The sequence below is a fragment of the Oryzias latipes genome, chromosome 24 (genome assembly GCF_053564925.1).
Source record: "Oryzias latipes strain Hd-rR chromosome 24, Olatipes_Hd-rR_3.1".
Classification (NCBI taxonomy): Eukaryota; Metazoa; Chordata; class Actinopteri; order Beloniformes; family Adrianichthyidae; genus Oryzias; species Oryzias latipes.
In genome coordinates this window covers 17079923-17096543 of record NC_136260.1, presented here as the reverse complement: position 1 = coordinate 17096543, position 16621 = coordinate 17079923, and the positions used below count along the sequence as shown (strand labels likewise).

Sequence of the window (16621 nt, the reverse complement as noted above, 5' to 3'; positions counted from 1 at the left end):
AATGTTTTTTGTTGTGAGTTATTGTGTTGTGTGGTGAGTTATTGTGTTGTGAGTTATTGTGGTGTGTTGTGACTTATTGTTTTGTGCTTTGAGTTCATGTGTTTTGTTGTGAGTTATTTTGTTGTGTGGTGAGTTATTGTGTTGTGAGTTATTGTGTTGGATTGTGAGTTATTGTTTTGTGTTGGGTGTTATTGTGTTGTGACTTTAAGTGTTATGTTTTGAGTTATTATTTTGTGTTGTGAGTTATTGTTTTGTGAGTTATTGTGCTGTGAATTAATGTGTTTTGTTGTGACCATTCTGGGCCACTGTAGTTCCATGACCAGGACAGAAACTGCACTGGTTCTGGATCTGCGGTTCGACTATCGGACGGACTCTCCTCTCCAGTACTCTTTGCATAGACTTTCCCAGGGAGGCTGTGGAGCGTGGTTCGCCGGTAGTTGAAACACACCCTCCGGTCGCCCTTCTTAAAAAGGGGGACCACCACCCCGTCTGCCAGTCCAGTGGTACAGTTCCCGACTGCCACGCGATGCTGCAGAGACGTGTCAGCCATGACACTCCCACAGCATCCAGAGACTTGAGATACTCAGGGTGGACTTTGTCCTCTCCCGGAGCCTTGCCACTCAGTGACTTAAGCTCGGGTGATAGGCAGCCTCACCCCAAAGTCCTCATTCTCTGTTTCCTAAAAAGAAGGCCTGTCAGTGGGATTGAGGAGAGCCCCGGTCTCGTGAGGGGCTCCCGAACTGCTCTTTGTCTGACTCGTCACCCAGGACCTGTCCACCATGGGAGACCCTACCAGGGGTTTAAGACGCTCGTGGGATACTCGAACTCTCAAACTCCCCCACCACGTTAAGGTGGCGGTTCACGGAGGAGAAAGAAAAGCTATTTGTTTTCATTTAACTTAAAACATTTAAAGTAATGATAAATGGGTCATTTTTTTTGTTTATTTTTTACATCTTCCAACTTTAGAACCAAATTGTTCCAAAATCTTAATTAATACCCTCATGTTTTTCTGTATTTTATAGTGTTGAAAAAGTTGAACTTCACCAGATGTTTCCCATTTACACAATTCACTTTAACCAAATAAAACTTCAAATTAACTTAAAATATAAGAAGTGTCTGATCTCAACTTTTCAAGATCCCAACAAAACACCTCAGTGTTGGTTAAGGTGCTAAACAAAACATTATCTTCAAACACATCATTGTTTGGCCTCTCTGTTAAATTGAATCTACACACTTTTTATTTTTCCAAAACATTTGGTTTGCTTTGCAAAATCCTATAAATGTCAGTATTGTATTTCTTTCACAACTTGGGGATGGGAGACTGGGATTTGGAAATTTAGGAGTCTGTCTGTACATCTGCAACCTATCAAACCCACTACACTACTTTTTTCATCTTTAGTCAGATTTTAAAGCCCAACACCTTCCTACATTCCTCGCAGAGCTGAAAAACTGTAGACTGACTTCTCTTTGCAACTAGCTGCCATTTAGTAAGTCTTTGCATTTTTGCAGTGGTCTCTTTAATGTGGCTCAGAGGTTCTACAGAGGAACTTATCCAGCCTTTCAGTCAACCAACATGCTTTAAAAAGAATAATTTTCTCAGTTTTTGCATTTTACTGTAAAATTTACAATTATTTTTCAAATAAAGTTTAAAGTTGATATAAAGAAATGGGTAAAACTTTTCTTTTTCTTTTACAAATAAAATTATTTTTTTATGTATGTCAAACTGACATGTTTGAAATGCATTCTGAAAACCCACAGCCTCTTTAAAGCTTACGTGATCCCTTCAGAGTGCTTGCAATATCTGCCAATTACTTCTAATAAATCATATTCCTAATTACTGGCTAAACTGAGCCTAAATACACCAGGGACAATAAGTTACTTGTTTACAGGAAGCAAACGGAGTCAAACTCTTTTTGATCTGACAGTACAGTGTTTTTCTTTCTTTTTTTGCTTTTTATTTAATTGTGTCACTGTTCAATAAAAACTGTAAATCTGTCTATAATTACTCCCCAGCAGGCATGTTTTAACAGCGACTGCCTACACCGATCTGTCCTGGTGATTTACAAGTATACAGTTGTTTCTATGTGAGCCAGTGCATTTTATAAAATGTTTTTTTTTACATTTTCTTTCTCGTTTAGACTGAACAATTTCCCCACATAATCCTCAATGTGGGAGGAAGCAGATTCATTTAAAATTCGCCCAAATGGGCTTCATATTGAGATGACTATTCTTGTAAATATTGGGCTATACAAATAAAATTGAATTGAATTAAATTGAATTGAACCCCAAATGGCTAACAGAAGGGCGAACAGTCCCAAAAAAAACTGACTAAAGAGCAAAGAAACTGAAGGATTTGATTTGTTATTTCTTATCACTAATATTTCCAGACTTTGTTTGTTTTGTTCTGCAGCATGTTCATATATTGTATAATTTTGACAGAATATATTTTTATGAAGAGCAGAATATTATACATTATTTAAGGTTGAACTTTAAAATGAAATTAATTAATATGCATGTCTGTTTATAATGCATATTTGTGTTCAAAAAGTTAAGTTTTAAAGGTTAAAATTTTTTAAAAGTTTAGCTTTATTGTGTCCAATAAATGTTTGTTTTGTTAGGCCCAAAACCTAAAGCGTGTTTTGGATTTAGGCCCCATGTGCAACTGTGAGACCCAGTCTTGGGCCCCCTTGTTGCCCCATATTTAGGCAGTAGCGCGAAGGGTCTTCATCTTTTGACACATCCCTTCAGAGGGTTTCCATAGAAAATCAGCTTTAACCGATTTGCACAGGTGTTTAGGAATGTTTATGCCAGATGCCTTTCCTGACATAATCCTGTATTTTATCAGGTCTAAGGACTGGCACAGGGAGACCCAGTCTTGGGCTCCCTTGCGGCAATACAGTTAGGCAGTATAGCGCAAAGGCTCTTGCCCAAGGGTTTTGAGCTTTACAAATGAAGAGGCTGTATAAAATTTTAATTGCGCCTTTTTACTATGGATTCTCGAACATAGAAAGATTATACTAATTTTATGTTTTATTATATTTTTTTCTCAATGTGTATTCTAAAACACAGGAATATCCTGCCAATTTGATGTTTTGGGGAAAAAAACAGTAACTAACACAAATAAAAAAATAGTTCTAACCTACCATAACTAATTTTCTATTTGATTTTTTTTTAATGAACAATATAAGGAATTTATATTGTCCAGTGTCCTACCATTTTTTTCTAAGCTAAAAAAACCCTCTAAATACTAACCTTAACTCTATCCCTAACCCTAATCTTAATCCTACTGAAATTGCTAATCTTTTAACCCATTGTTGCTAAAACTGTCCTTCTTCCGCGCGCATAAGGTGATGGCGCGTGTACCACTTGTGCCAGAGACGTCAGGTACTTGTCCATGGCAGGAGTTCGAACCCTTTGAAAAGGATCCTTTCTATCCCCCAAAAGTGGGAGGGGAGTTCTGTCTTGCAGTGTCTCTTTTGTGAGAGAAGTCTGCTTTGTGCCAAAACGACAAAGGGGATTGCCATAAGTGTCGCAATAATCTTCCTTCATGTATGGCCTGACAAAACCTGTCTTTTTCTCCCTCGTGTCAACCACTTCTTGCTCCCTTTGAAACCTCACTTTGTCCTTGGTTTCCTGAAGTCTCTCTGCTCCTGTCTTATTTATTTGTGTGTTACCAGACGTACGTTTCGTCCATTGATTATAAAAATCAAAGGTTTCAAACGGTGGTGGGCATGCCTCCAGTTTCTGTTTGATCTCTGGATTCACACCACGACGACCAAGTCTGTTGTAATCAAGGTCGCGATAATCTGGCATCAAGAGCTCAGCCGTACATTTTCTTGTTTTTTCGGCCAGAGCTGTCTTTGTGTCTTTTTGTCTTTCTTTTTCCTTGATGTCAAGCTTTTCAGGGTGGAATTTCTGTAAAGGCAGTTGCTGAAGCTCTTTTTCAGATGCCCCTTTAGGTTTGATTGGGGGTAATTTTGTATATCTGCCACGACATGGAAGTTGGTTTCCATAGCTGTCACAATACTCCTGCCGCGGGTAAGGAAGTTTGGGTTTTAATCGCATTTCCTTGAGCTTCAAATCTGCAGCTGCCTTTCTTTCTTCTTTTCTCTTTTGCTCCGCTTTGTTAACTTTATCCATCCAGACCCTGAATTCTTCATTGAATTGCTCTGCTTTGGTCTTTGTTATTCGACCTTTGAACTTCATTTCTTCATCCATCATTTTGCGTCTCATCTCACGGTTGCGCCGTTTTTCCTCGTCAGTGAGACTCTCTTGATGGCAGACTTTCTTCAAAATCTGTTCGAGTTCCTTCTTAGCATGAAGCTCTTCATCAGATAGCTCTACCTTCCATTCCAATTCTTCAGCGACTCCTCGTTTTATGATGGGAGGTAGAGGTTTGCCACAACGTTTCAAACTATTGCCTTCGACGTCGCAAATTTGTGTCTCCAAATTTAAGTCTGTGCTTTTTTTGCTTTCTTTTTGTGAAAGACGAGCACGGACATCTGCTACCTTCTCCCTTTTGGCCCCTCCTTTTTGTTTCTTTTGTTTGCGAGAGTGCTGTTTTTCTTTAATGTCATCGATACTCTCTTGATGACGCACTTTCTTTAAAGCCTGATGAAGTTCCTTCTCAGTCTTAAGCTCTTCATCAGTAAGCTTTTCATCCCAATTTAATTCTGCCGCCATTCCTAGCTTTTTTATGGGGGGAGGTGGAGCTTTACCGCGACGCGTTAATATAGCGCCACAGACGCTGTGGTATTCTGACTTTTTTATGGGTTTTGTTTCTTTTTGTGACAGAGAAGCTGGATCATTTGCTACCTTCTCCCTTTTGGCCTCTTCTTTTTGTTTCTGTAGCTTGCGAGAGTGCTGTTTTTCTTTAATGTCATCGAGTCTCTCTTGATGACGCACTTTCTTCAGAGCCTGCTGAAGTTCCTTCTCAGTCTGAAGCTCTTCATCAGTAGGCTCTTCATCCCAATATATTTCTTCAGCTACTCCTCGCTTTTTTATGAGGAGAGGCAGAGTTTTGCCACGGCGTTTTAAGACATTGCCATCGATGTCGCGCATTTGTGACGCCGTTATTATGTCCAGGGTTTTTCTGCCTTCTTCTTGTAAAAGAAGAGCTTGATGATCCACCTTCTTTCTTTTGACCACTACCTTTTTTTTCTTTTGTTCATGGTAGTGCTTCTTTTCCTTAAGATCATCAAGTTTCTTTTGATGGCTGATTTTCTTCAAAGCCTCATGTTGATCCCTTTCAGCATGGAAGTCTTTTTCTTCTTCCAGCTTTCTCTGGCGCTCGAGAACCTTCTTTTTCTTTGGTTCTTCCATTTTTTTCTTTTGCGTCCACAATATCACTTCATCATTGTCTGTTACAATGCTGTTTTCAGAGAAATAATATCGCGGTGCCGCAACTATTGGGTTTCTGCACGCCATCTCTTTGTATCTCTCAGATGCCTCTCTAACTCCCTTAAACGAAGGACAAGGACGATTAGAGGGTGTATATATTAACTTTTTGGACAACTGTAAGAATGTCAAATGATGTCATATGTTGTCAAATTATGCCACAGTAACATTTAATATTATCAAATGACATCATTTGAAGCCATTGCAGCAACCCTGCAATGGGGACAGAGTGACGTCATATGACGAACTTAACTGATGCGTTGACCACACCCTCTCATTGCGCATCGCACTGACGTCATCATCCTCTCCCCTTCCCAAACTCATGGTGCAAACAAATAGTAAACATAACAGGAAGAAATTAAGGGTGAAACAACAAAAGTGCCAGATCAAAATATCCCACAGTGTCAAGCCAAAATGATCTTTTTATTTTTTATTTTGCTCAGGCGGCAGTTAGTCGCCAATTTTCTCTGTCAGAGTAAGACCACAAAATCAACATGGCGGCACCCGGCTCAAAATCTGTTCTTTTCGTCTGTCTAGGTAAGATTTATTTGTTGAACCTATTCAAAATTTAAAATCATTTTTAAATCAGACACTTGGCATTAAAACTAAAAACCTTTTGCGGTCTTTCCTAATGGGAAACAATTGGTTCAAGAGTTTGAGAGCATGCGCTTTCGGTTTCAATTCAAAATGATTCATCATGAGGAATCAGGTTGTGACAGACCAGATCATTATTGTATTTGGGTTAATTTAATTTTTTTCTTTTAAGTATTTACTTAATAGTTTAACCCCTTTGTGGTCGTTAGTGATGAATAACTGGCTGCTCCGCGTATTTGAAGAAGGCACGAGGCGCTTCCGGTTTCAGTGTAAAATGGTTAAGATAAGTCTGGTTGCGACAAAAATGACAACATTTATTTGTTGAAATCCTGCTTTAATCCAAATAAATAACTAACTTTAATTAAACGAACTCAAAAAAGAGAATACAGTAGATGAACACGGCGCATGCGATGAGCAACGAGGGAAAATTTTGCTCTTAAAGTTTACTTTGCATTAGAATGATTATTTAATTGGCATTTCTTTTATTTAAAGGAAAATACATTATTTTTAGATACTTTTCTGAAAGAAAAGAAAAGATTAGAAGATCTTACTTTTGTATAAAAATGTATGTACCTAAGCTAAAAACCCTAAACTGAATAAAAGTTTGGGCATAGCCAACGGTAAAAAAAAAAAGAAAAGAAAATTGTGTTGTGAGACAGATACAGCTTTATTTAAAATAGTTTGTTAATGTACAACTGAAATGGATTCTTATTTAATTTGGTAATACTTCCCTTACGTACAAATGGTGTTAGAATAAAAAAAAAGGGTTAACTAGGTTGCTTTAATAAAAATGTTTTCTATCATAGTTTGTTTTTCCTTTTTCTATCTAAGTTGTTTTTAGCAAATTTGATGATTTTGTAGTTAGTTTTTCTTATTATTAAAACATAATTTTTTTCTTCCCGGAACAGGGAATATCTGCAGGTCCCCCATCGCTGAAGCTGTTTTTAGGAAAATGGCAGCTGATTCTGGTGTTGTTGATCAGGTAAAGTGTCTTCTATCACTATATAAAAAAAAGAAAATCTCATTTTCTCAGTTGTGAAGATGACATCAATTCAAGTGCTTGTCTTATTGGAATTTTTAGCCATCAGAATGTAAGTATTGGGCAAAAAATGTGTTTACTATTGATATGATTGTTTTTTGTCAACTGCTTGTTAAATAATAATCCCACTGAAAAACGTAAAAGATATCCTGAAGCTTTTTAACAATTGTTACACATCGAGGGAGACAGCGTCACCTGTTGTCCTCATATTTCATCTATTTTTTAATCTAGTACTTCCTATCCCTAAATATGTGTGGGATATTAAACGTACATTTAATTTAAGTGTTTTCCATGTTCTAACCATTCCAGTCATTTCTTCCCCTTAGGAGTCAACCAGTCTGCAGTAAACGTCTTTGGTGAAATTATTCAATGCCTCTCTTTGTCTAGTGGCGGATAGACAGTGCTGCCACCTCTACCTATGAGATAGGAAACCCTCCAGACCACCGCGGTCAGGCGTGCATGAAGAGGCACAACGTGCCCATGAGGCATGTGGCTAGGCAGGTACGACCCCTCTCCACACTTCTTAGGGTAGCTAGCATTTTTGTTCTCTGTTGTTTCAGTGGGTCATAGACAGTGCTGCTACATCTGACTGGAATACAGGCAGCTCACCGGACACCCGTGGTCTGGCTTGCCTCAGGAAGCATGGCATTGAGACAAGCCATAGAGCCCGACAGGTACAAACAAACCTGGTTCATAACACCAGTGGAAGTGGGTGTCTGAGTTATGGTGCCTCCATAGCAACCAGGTCATATCAGATAACACTCTCTTGTTACTGAGTCCAAATTTAGGTGGAATTCTTGTCAGGTTCCACACGTTATTTTTAACAAAGCTCAAAATAAGCACAGGCTTGGAAAAGATGAAGGAGCAAAATAATCCAAGAGGTTAAAGTGTTTCATATGATTTCACAGTTTTTGTTGTAACGTTTTTCAGAAATTATTTTCAAAGCCAAAAAAATTTGCAAGGTTTTTATTAAAAGAAACATTTAAACATTAAAAAAACAAAACAAAAAAACATTTTCATTTTCAATCCAAAGACCGTTGTGTCCTTAATGAAATGTGAAGCTACATTCAAACTGCCCTCGGCAACGTGCCACTTCCAATAAAAAGTCTATGTAAGCGCGCGTTTGGGCTTCTGCGTTCAAAGCTCTTGCGTTCACACGCGGCTACACAAGTTTTTACGACCGATTTCACGCTCTGCATACAAAAACACATGGCCAGTGAAAGCGCCTTGCCAGTTAAACCAGGTCAAACTTTGACCAATCAGGAACTCTTCTTTGGTAGTGGAGTACAGATTTGTTTTTTTCTGGTAAACCCAGACACGCTGATGAGCCTTAAGACGTCTGCGTTATTCTTTTTTTAAAGAAAGGCAAACCAAGGCCACTCCCCTGATATAAAACTAATGCTAAGGACGCTAGCAATGAACCGAACCGTGTCAGTTTTGTGCCCAATTTGCAAGATTTGCACCAAACCTCATCCAACCGTAGGTGGCGCACATGTACTAGTAAACAGTAAAAAAACAGAAAGAGGAGGAAGAAACCCCTCCCTGCTTGTCCAGTGTGAACATAGTGTTTACGTAGCTTAAGAGATTTTCTGTTTTTGCTTTAAAAAAACAAATATGGCAATTACTCTTGCTGCTGTCTTGTTTAAATATATTTTTTAATTTGCTTATGAAAAGTATTTATCATTTTACTGTTTATTTGAAAAAAACAAAAAAACGATAGGGGCTGTCTCACCAACGTTGCATTTAACGTTTTAAACTGTTTAAATGCTCATAATATGTTCATGAAGCCTCTGTAGCTTTCATTATATGACATGTTTCCAAATTTCTGTTAAAAAACCCCGCAGTATGTTAGTCCATTTTAAGACCTTCAGCCTCATGTTCTGATTCATGCTTAGACTAACCCTTAAGCGGTGGTGGCGGATTCTAAACGCCTTTTCAGAATGTTTTTCTCACCCTTTGGCTCTTGGATTTAACACCAAGCTTGAAAACGGCCACCTCCTAGGTTGGTCCTACAGAAAGAAACGGCTAAATCAGATTAAATCTCTTTAAATTAGGCATGGGAAGTCTGGACCTTTCGTCTTAAACCCGTTCAAATCCGTGCAGTGAGCTTTCACAAGCCTTTGCCTTTTTCTTTATACATTTTGTTTTTATATTTTCTTGTTTTCATAATTTGACAATTTCTTTTCTTTGGTCTGTGTCCAACAGGAAGGTCAGAGGGGAGGTTCTTGTGTTCCCAAATGAACACGCATGTTAAAAAAAACACACATTTCCTAGTTATTTGTGGGATATTTCTCTCCTTCAGCAGCTGCCAACAAACGAGTTAGGAGGAATGACATTTTAATTTTGTGTGCTCTGAAATTTTATCATTGAATCAACAAAATATGTGGAATGAACTTCCACGATAGCCAAAAAAATCAGCAGTAATCACTGACATTTTGTCCTGTCATCGTTTTCAGCTGTCAGCATGCTTGTGAAGCTGATGTTCTTTCCACTTTTTTCTGTGATGTTTTTAATTTCTGGTTACATCATTTTGGGTAAAAACTATATAAAATATTATGCTGACTTTAAAAATAAATCTTTTGGACATACTGGCGTATTTCAAGATTTGAAATTAAGGTTTACCTGTCCAGCTGGTTTTAGTAAATTATTTCTGGTGTTCCCAATCACTTATCTTCACATCTATCAGTTGCTGCTTGTTATGTTTTGCGGTTATAGTTTGTTTTTGTCCTGTTTAATATATTTGTGTTTGAATTTTATTTAATGTCGTTTGCGGGTTCTTCACATACTGAATCATGAAAACCATGCCGTTTTGAAAGGGTTTTTGATTGTTTTACCTATTTTTTTTAATGAGTCACACGATATTATCTAATGTGATCTGTTGCATACCAGTGTTATTCCACAATCTGAGTAACCTAAAAATGTGTGGGTAAATACGCAGTGGGTTTAAAAAAATAACATTTCTAGTCTCTGTTACGTTGCATTTCAAACATATAGGCTAAATTGTGACACTTCCATGTTTTACAGCATTTAAGGTCTTTGACGTGAATGTATTTCTACAAAATGTGGACTAATTGACATCACATATACATTGACTGAAGTGCAAGCCCTATGACTAATAGAATCAAAACTTGACATTATTTGGAATTGTTAACAATATTTTGAAGGAGATTCTCTCTAAAAAGACTGATTTTTCTTTTTTTTTTTTCTAACTGTACTAGTACCATTCCCCTCGTGGCTTCATTACAGCTTTATCTCTGAGATTTTATCAGAGCACAAACATTGCTATCTGCATCTCCCTCGCTCATTCCTCATTTCCAATACAAGCCTCCCTCCCTGCTCATGCTCGGCCAAATATTTCAGAAAACGAGTCGAGATCTCTGCCAGGCTTGTAAACCGTTTTTTTTTTTTTTTTTGGATTACTTATGCTGCGTGTAAACCGTGAGTGTCGAGACAGCGGGAGCAAAGGTCAGCAGTCAATGTGATCAGTGTTTGTCACCACCAGAGAACTGAAAGAATGTCACACACAAAAAATAGTCAAAATGCAAAGCCTAAGTTTTCTAAAGCAAGTTCTAAATGAAAATATAAGACCATTTTTATTTTTTACCCACATTTTTTCCCTTTCTTTATTTCTTTAATTGCTTTTGTCACATTAAATCATTACAAGTCAAAGTGGAGGCTCCTCAAAATGCTTACAGATGTTCTCACAGCTGACGTGACAACATCTCTTACAGTTTATCCACTTGTCACTCGACAAATAAAGCTTGATTAATGTTAATTTAATGGCTTTAGCAAACACTGTAGTGCCTGGTGTCCTGAGGAAGTGTGTAGCGCCATGGCTTTACCGGAGTGAATTATGCGCTGAGACCCCGGATGACCTTTTGATCTGTCAGGGTCGACTTCAAGTTTTAAGGGTTTAACACGTACTTTGAAAAATAAAAATCTATAATTGTAAATTTTGTGACACCTTTTATATGGGAAAATGCACTCTTTATGTTGTCTGTGATCACTTCTGACAGAAATTCTTTTTAAAATTCCCTTTTCTTGTTTTTAACTGCATACCCATATTTTTAATTATGGACGCTTTCTGTTAGTCTTTGCTTCACTGTCCATTCATGCAGTTTTTTTCTGTATTTTTTTTTCTCCCCACACAGGTGACCAAGGATGATTTTATGAGCTTCAGCCACATTCTATGCATGGACGACAGCAATTTGAGGTACGGTTGCTCCATTCCTCAAAGCAGTGTTTATTAGATCTCACAGATTTTGAAAATGTTAGGGTTGAGCGTCTAGTTTTCTACACAAGTGGCTTCATGGGATCTAAGCCCAGAGCAGGGTCGCACAGGGCTGTTGACAAGGTTGACAGCGATCTGCGCTCTGCAGTTTCATCGTAGCGGTGGGGGAAAAAAACTGTTGGCAAAACGCCTCCTTTTAATGAGCAATAACCTTTCTTAAGCTCTTTCCAAAGGTTAGAGGGGGGGTATTTTGTGCTACTTTGAACGTTTAGGGATCATTTTGAGATCACATGCCTGTGGCAGATTTGATCTGTAAGCAGCTTACTGAGTTCTTTGGATGCCTTGTCTTTGCTCTTTAGGCAGATTCTGTTCCCCTCAAGTTCTTCCTCGGATAGTTCAATACTGGTTTGATCTTGTGTTTGGGAAGTTTTGCTTTTTATAAAACCTCATTTTTTTGCATTTAGACAGCCGTTGGATGTTTATGTCCCAGCTGTTAAGCTGGCAGTTCGGTCTCACCTGCTGAGCAGAACGTTACCTGAACTCCATCTAACAAGGGTTCAGATGATGATCCAGAGGTCAAAACCTTAAAGTGTTGTTTCGTGCTTTGTTCTTCTGAAGTTGCATATTTTCTCTCATCTTCACAGTGACTTGAACAGAAAAGCAAAACAGGTGAAAAACAGCACTGCGAAGATCGAGCTTCTCGGTTCATATGACCCAGAGAAGGAGCTCATCATCAAAGACCCGTATTATGTAAGTATAGCAACTTCTAGGGTTCTATCCTTATTTTATTCATCTGGGATCTATTGGAACAACATCATTTAAACTTCAAGCACGTCAGATTTGTGCATTTAAATTGACCGTAAACGAAAAAGTCAGAATTTGGGCGGGATAATCGTACAACTACATTTCTTCTTTAAAAAATGAAGTAAAACATCTCTAACAGACTTAAACAAAAGTCCTAAATAACATCTTTCTACCGAGGATTTTCTGGAGCTGCACTTCCTGCTCTAGATTTTGATCTGAAATTGTCATTAAAGAAAAACACAAAATAAAAAAATCTGAAACTGAAGGAAAAAAAATTGAAACTCTAAATGGGAATCGATCCGATACCAAGTAATTTCAGGGCCAGTATCACGATGCCGATACGTTTTCTTAAAATGAGTGATTATAGAAAATCTTTCTGTTCATTAAATGTCTAATAAAATACAAGACAGAGACATTTGGCAAATAAAAATGTTTAATAAAAATTTGAAATGAACATGCATCAAATATAGAACTTGTATATTAGTAATGGCATAATACAGTTATAATAATAAGAAAACGGTAATCAGTGCGAAATTTAAAAGACGCCAATACAATGTCTCAAAAGAAGTAACCAAAAGCGACCCTGTAATAAAGTTAAGTTGAAGATTTGTTCTCTGCATTTGACCGCTGGGGGAGCAGTGCGCTGCAGACACAGCCGCTCAGGAACCCTGTGGTGGTTTACATACAAAAATGTAAAGAACAATATAAACAATCCTGCTATAAGTGCAGATATGTGGCTCTTTGATGAGTCTCTCCACTGCCCGATGAAGCAGGGAGGGGCAAGTTGTGAGCATCAGGAGGGGGTAACGCAGACAGGGTTGTCAGATTGGGTAGATTTCCGCTCAAATTGGGCAGGTTTTTGCTCACATTGGGCTGTTTTTTGCCCAATCTGGCAACACTGGAGACAGACAATTGCGCTCTCGCATGAACTCTGTAAGTAAATTCAAGCTCTTTACTGTAGGTATTCAAGAAAAACTTTAACGAAAGTATCAATCTCATCACGCTAGTATCAATACTTCCCCTCAGATCGATACGCCCACCCCTAACTGAGAGACTTGTCCCAGAGCCAGAGGGGCAGGGATGCGACCCTCTGGATTAGTGGGGTGAACTGTTCGCCGTTAGGGCATCATGGGTCTTCCACCTCTAACTACGGGCAACTGAGAGAGACTAGGATTACCTCACAAAGTTCTGTCTTAACCGAAATGACAGGAACAGACATCAAAAGACTCACTTCATCACCCAAACAGCAGAGAAAGATGTTTGTTTGGAAAGTCTTCTGCTTTTAATACTACACTTTAAGAAAGACTAATCAATTGGTTTAACAGCACTATATGCAGAAGTGGTGTTACTTACGTTACTTCAACACCAAGGAAAATTGACTAAATACTAATAAATCTCTTGGATATTCAATTTTTTCTTAACGGTGTCGTCTTGGTGGTTATGTTTGACCAAATATTGAATTTACTTTTCAGCTCAATTGCAGGTCAGGGCTCTAAATAAAGCAGTTTTCTTATATTTGGCTGCTGTGCAAACGTTGGGTTTGTGCAGCCATCAACATTTATGTACCTTGAAGGTCTTCCCGGCAGACACTGGATAATGAGTCTGATTTTGAAGTTTTGTAAATACTTTAGCCATTCAGGAGCACTGAGTTTGGGGTTCTTCGCCAATAACCTCATGAGCAAAAAGCAGCCAAACAATCTGGATAAACAGAGACATTTATTTCCTTTTTACAATTGGACCTAAAACCTAAAAACTTTTTTTTCTCACTTCAATTGATTACTCTTTTTATTTAAAAAAAATTCCCAATAACCTTTTTTGATTCATTTCTTTTCACAGACTCTAAAACCACTTTATTTCTTTGCATTACTGTCAGTTTAAATGTCAAACTTTATTTGGTTTTTGTCCAACTTGATAAAATTTTCATCAGTTTCCTGCAAACTACAGGATTTTTTTAAGGATGTATTTTTTTTGTTTCCAGTTTAAGTTCAGACATTTCAGCTCTGAAAACAGTTATTTTGTGACTTTCCTTTTGCCGTTATGTTAACAAAAATACATTTATATTAACAGCTGAACGAGTAAATGAACCCTCAGAAGATGCGTTTAAGTATTTTCTTCTCACTTCTTTATCTATGGGGATGGATCTTGATAGGTGTCTTAATAGGAACAATATGTTTAAAAGGATAAAACTTGTCTGGACAGTCCATATTAGTGACATCAGTCATTTCAAATACAGTTCAATCTTTCATGAGTTTAAATATGCACATCTGTACAGGTAAATATACTCATATGCAGAAAGTGGGGTGTTAATTCCACTTTCTTAGCAGTAAAAGGTATATTTCATAAAACTATTTACGACTCATTTTGGCTCTGGGATTCATGCTGTTAAACATTTACATTCTCACATTCCTCACGTTTATTCCAAAGTGACTCTAAATACTTTTACATTTATGTTTTAGGGGGGCGACGAGGACTTTGAAAAAGTCTATGAACAGTGTCTGCGATGCTGCAAAGCTTTCCTGGAGGCGAACCCCTAACTGAAATCTTCACGGATTCAAGGAGAAACCTCAAATATCAACCTGATATTTTTGATTGTGTCATACGAGCACTTACCATTATAGTTCATTAAATCACTTAAAGACCCATATATTTTTGGATTGTTTGAATAAAAGAGATGCAAACATTACATTTAAATGAGGGTTACAGCTGTACACGTGCACTGTAAACTTATGCAGTTGATTGTATTAAAAGAGAATTTGGACTGTGTTTTGTTTCATTAGAAGTGATTCATTTTTGTATCTTGAGTTTATAGACCAAAAACTGAAGGTTGTAGCAGAATAATGCTAAAAAAATGCCCCATTTATGACCTAAATATTTAGTGTAACCCTTGTGCTATCTTAGCTGACCTCACCCTTACATTGACGTGTTCTGCCTACCATGATAAAGGTGGAAAGATTTCATGTAATCCATGGACACCATTGAAAATCACAAATCATTGAAGAAAAAAGGTTCAGAGCACTCTGTAGTGGGTCTAGATGACCCAACTCCCAATGTTAAAGTGCCTAGGATAGCACAAGGGTTAATAGAAAATAAAACGAGTTGGACTTGAAATAAGATAGTAAATTATGATACTTGCTACTGCAAAAATCAATTGGATTTTGAACAGAGAAATAAAATACATTTGCTGGAATTCCCATTGCCCGGAATTCATTTTTTTCCTTAACCTTTCAGTGTTTTTTTTAATGTAAAACTTTCTTGAAAAGCTGCAAATTAAATCAAAAAGTCCTCAAGGAGAGTAAAAAAACGACAATGTAAAGATTTTCGAGGGTTGTTAAGTATTTTACACTTGACTGTAGCTACATTCAAACAAAGAAGTTAGTTTAAGGACTTTATAAACTTAAATACTGAATATCCAAAGCTTTTATCATTTTTGCTGATAAGGCTAATGCATAGTACTAATGGGTAACTGAGAAATGTGAATGTTTAAATCAAATACTTTATAAGTTTAGCATTCTTACTCGATAGCTTTTTTATTTAACCCATAATGTAATTTTGTTTTCTTTCTGCTTCTTTTCTTTTGCTGGTGTCTTGTGGAAAAATGTGGGGTTTAGATTACAATTAGAAATCTTTAGGATTTTCTATTTAAACAAAAATTTGTCACAATCAGTGACACCAATCTTTGAATACCATCTTCATACTTGCTGAAGACATAAAAAAATGAACATATAAATGTATAAATATGGTATTTTTCACTGTTGACATTCATGCAAGCCCAGGTAGTTGAGTGCAAATGTAATTATTAAAAATAAACATATTCTTCAAGTATCACAAAATCCTTCCCCAGCCAGGATATTCTTGATTGTGAAACAACCAAACAATGGGGATAAGGATGTAAATAGATGCAGGAATATCAAATAAAACAAGAGGAAGAAAAAAATAAAATCAATGCATATTTATAGTAGAAAGTAATTACATAAAAGATTTTGCATCAACATTTATTCCAAAGAAACACTTTGCTCTCTGAGATTCATCTCCTTTTTTAACGGCTCTGTGTGAAGCAGCAGTGAAGTCCACCAGATCTGAAGTCCCAGGACTTAGTCTGGTCATGTGATCATTCCGGTACATTCTTACATTTAAGAGGGGAATGCAAACAAAAAAATACTCCTCCCATTTCTATCAATCTCATAATTTATTTAAATATATTTACTTTTTACATTTTTTTAACATCCTTTAATCATTGATGGAAGCTGGATGGATTTGTCTTGACTTACTGTGGTATTTCTGTTGAAATGGACTGAAAGTTGTGTAAAAAACCATATTATGTCAAAGATTTACACATCATATTTTGTAAATTAATAGGGTATTTTCTGCAGCCTTGGATAAGAAAAACAAATCATTTCTGCATTTTCTTTAAATAAAAAACGTTACCTCTCACTTTAAAACCCAAAAAGAAAATGAAAAACATAAATTGGAATAAAGTTAATGAGATTTTATGCTTTTGGGACAAATACTTCCCTATGTTTACATGATCTCTTGAGTTTCTCCTCATGCAGCTGTCT

General features: G+C 37.1%; 1 protein-coding gene across 2 annotated transcripts; it reads left to right on the top strand.

Annotated features, from left to right (window-relative positions):
* Positions 1–5700: 5700 nt before the first annotated feature.
* acp1 (acid phosphatase 1) lies at positions 5701–14828 on the top strand. 2 transcript variants are annotated; one of them, XM_004083485.5, is made up of 6 exons: positions 5701–5934; positions 6900–6973; positions 7418–7531; positions 11182–11243; positions 11906–12011; positions 14522–14828. In XM_004083485.5, exons 1-6 carry the CDS (start codon positions 5892–5894, stop codon positions 14597–14599), a joined length of 477 nt encoding a protein of 158 aa, XP_004083533.1. In that variant the 5' UTR covers positions 5701–5891; the 3' UTR covers positions 14600–14828. The 2 variants fall into 2 exon arrangements, with proteins under 2 accessions (XP_004083533.1, XP_004083534.1); XM_004083486.5 differs by lacking the exon at positions 7418–7531 and adding an exon at positions 7591–7704 and having other exon boundaries at positions 5723–5934.
* Positions 14829–16621: the final 1793 nt, after the last annotated feature.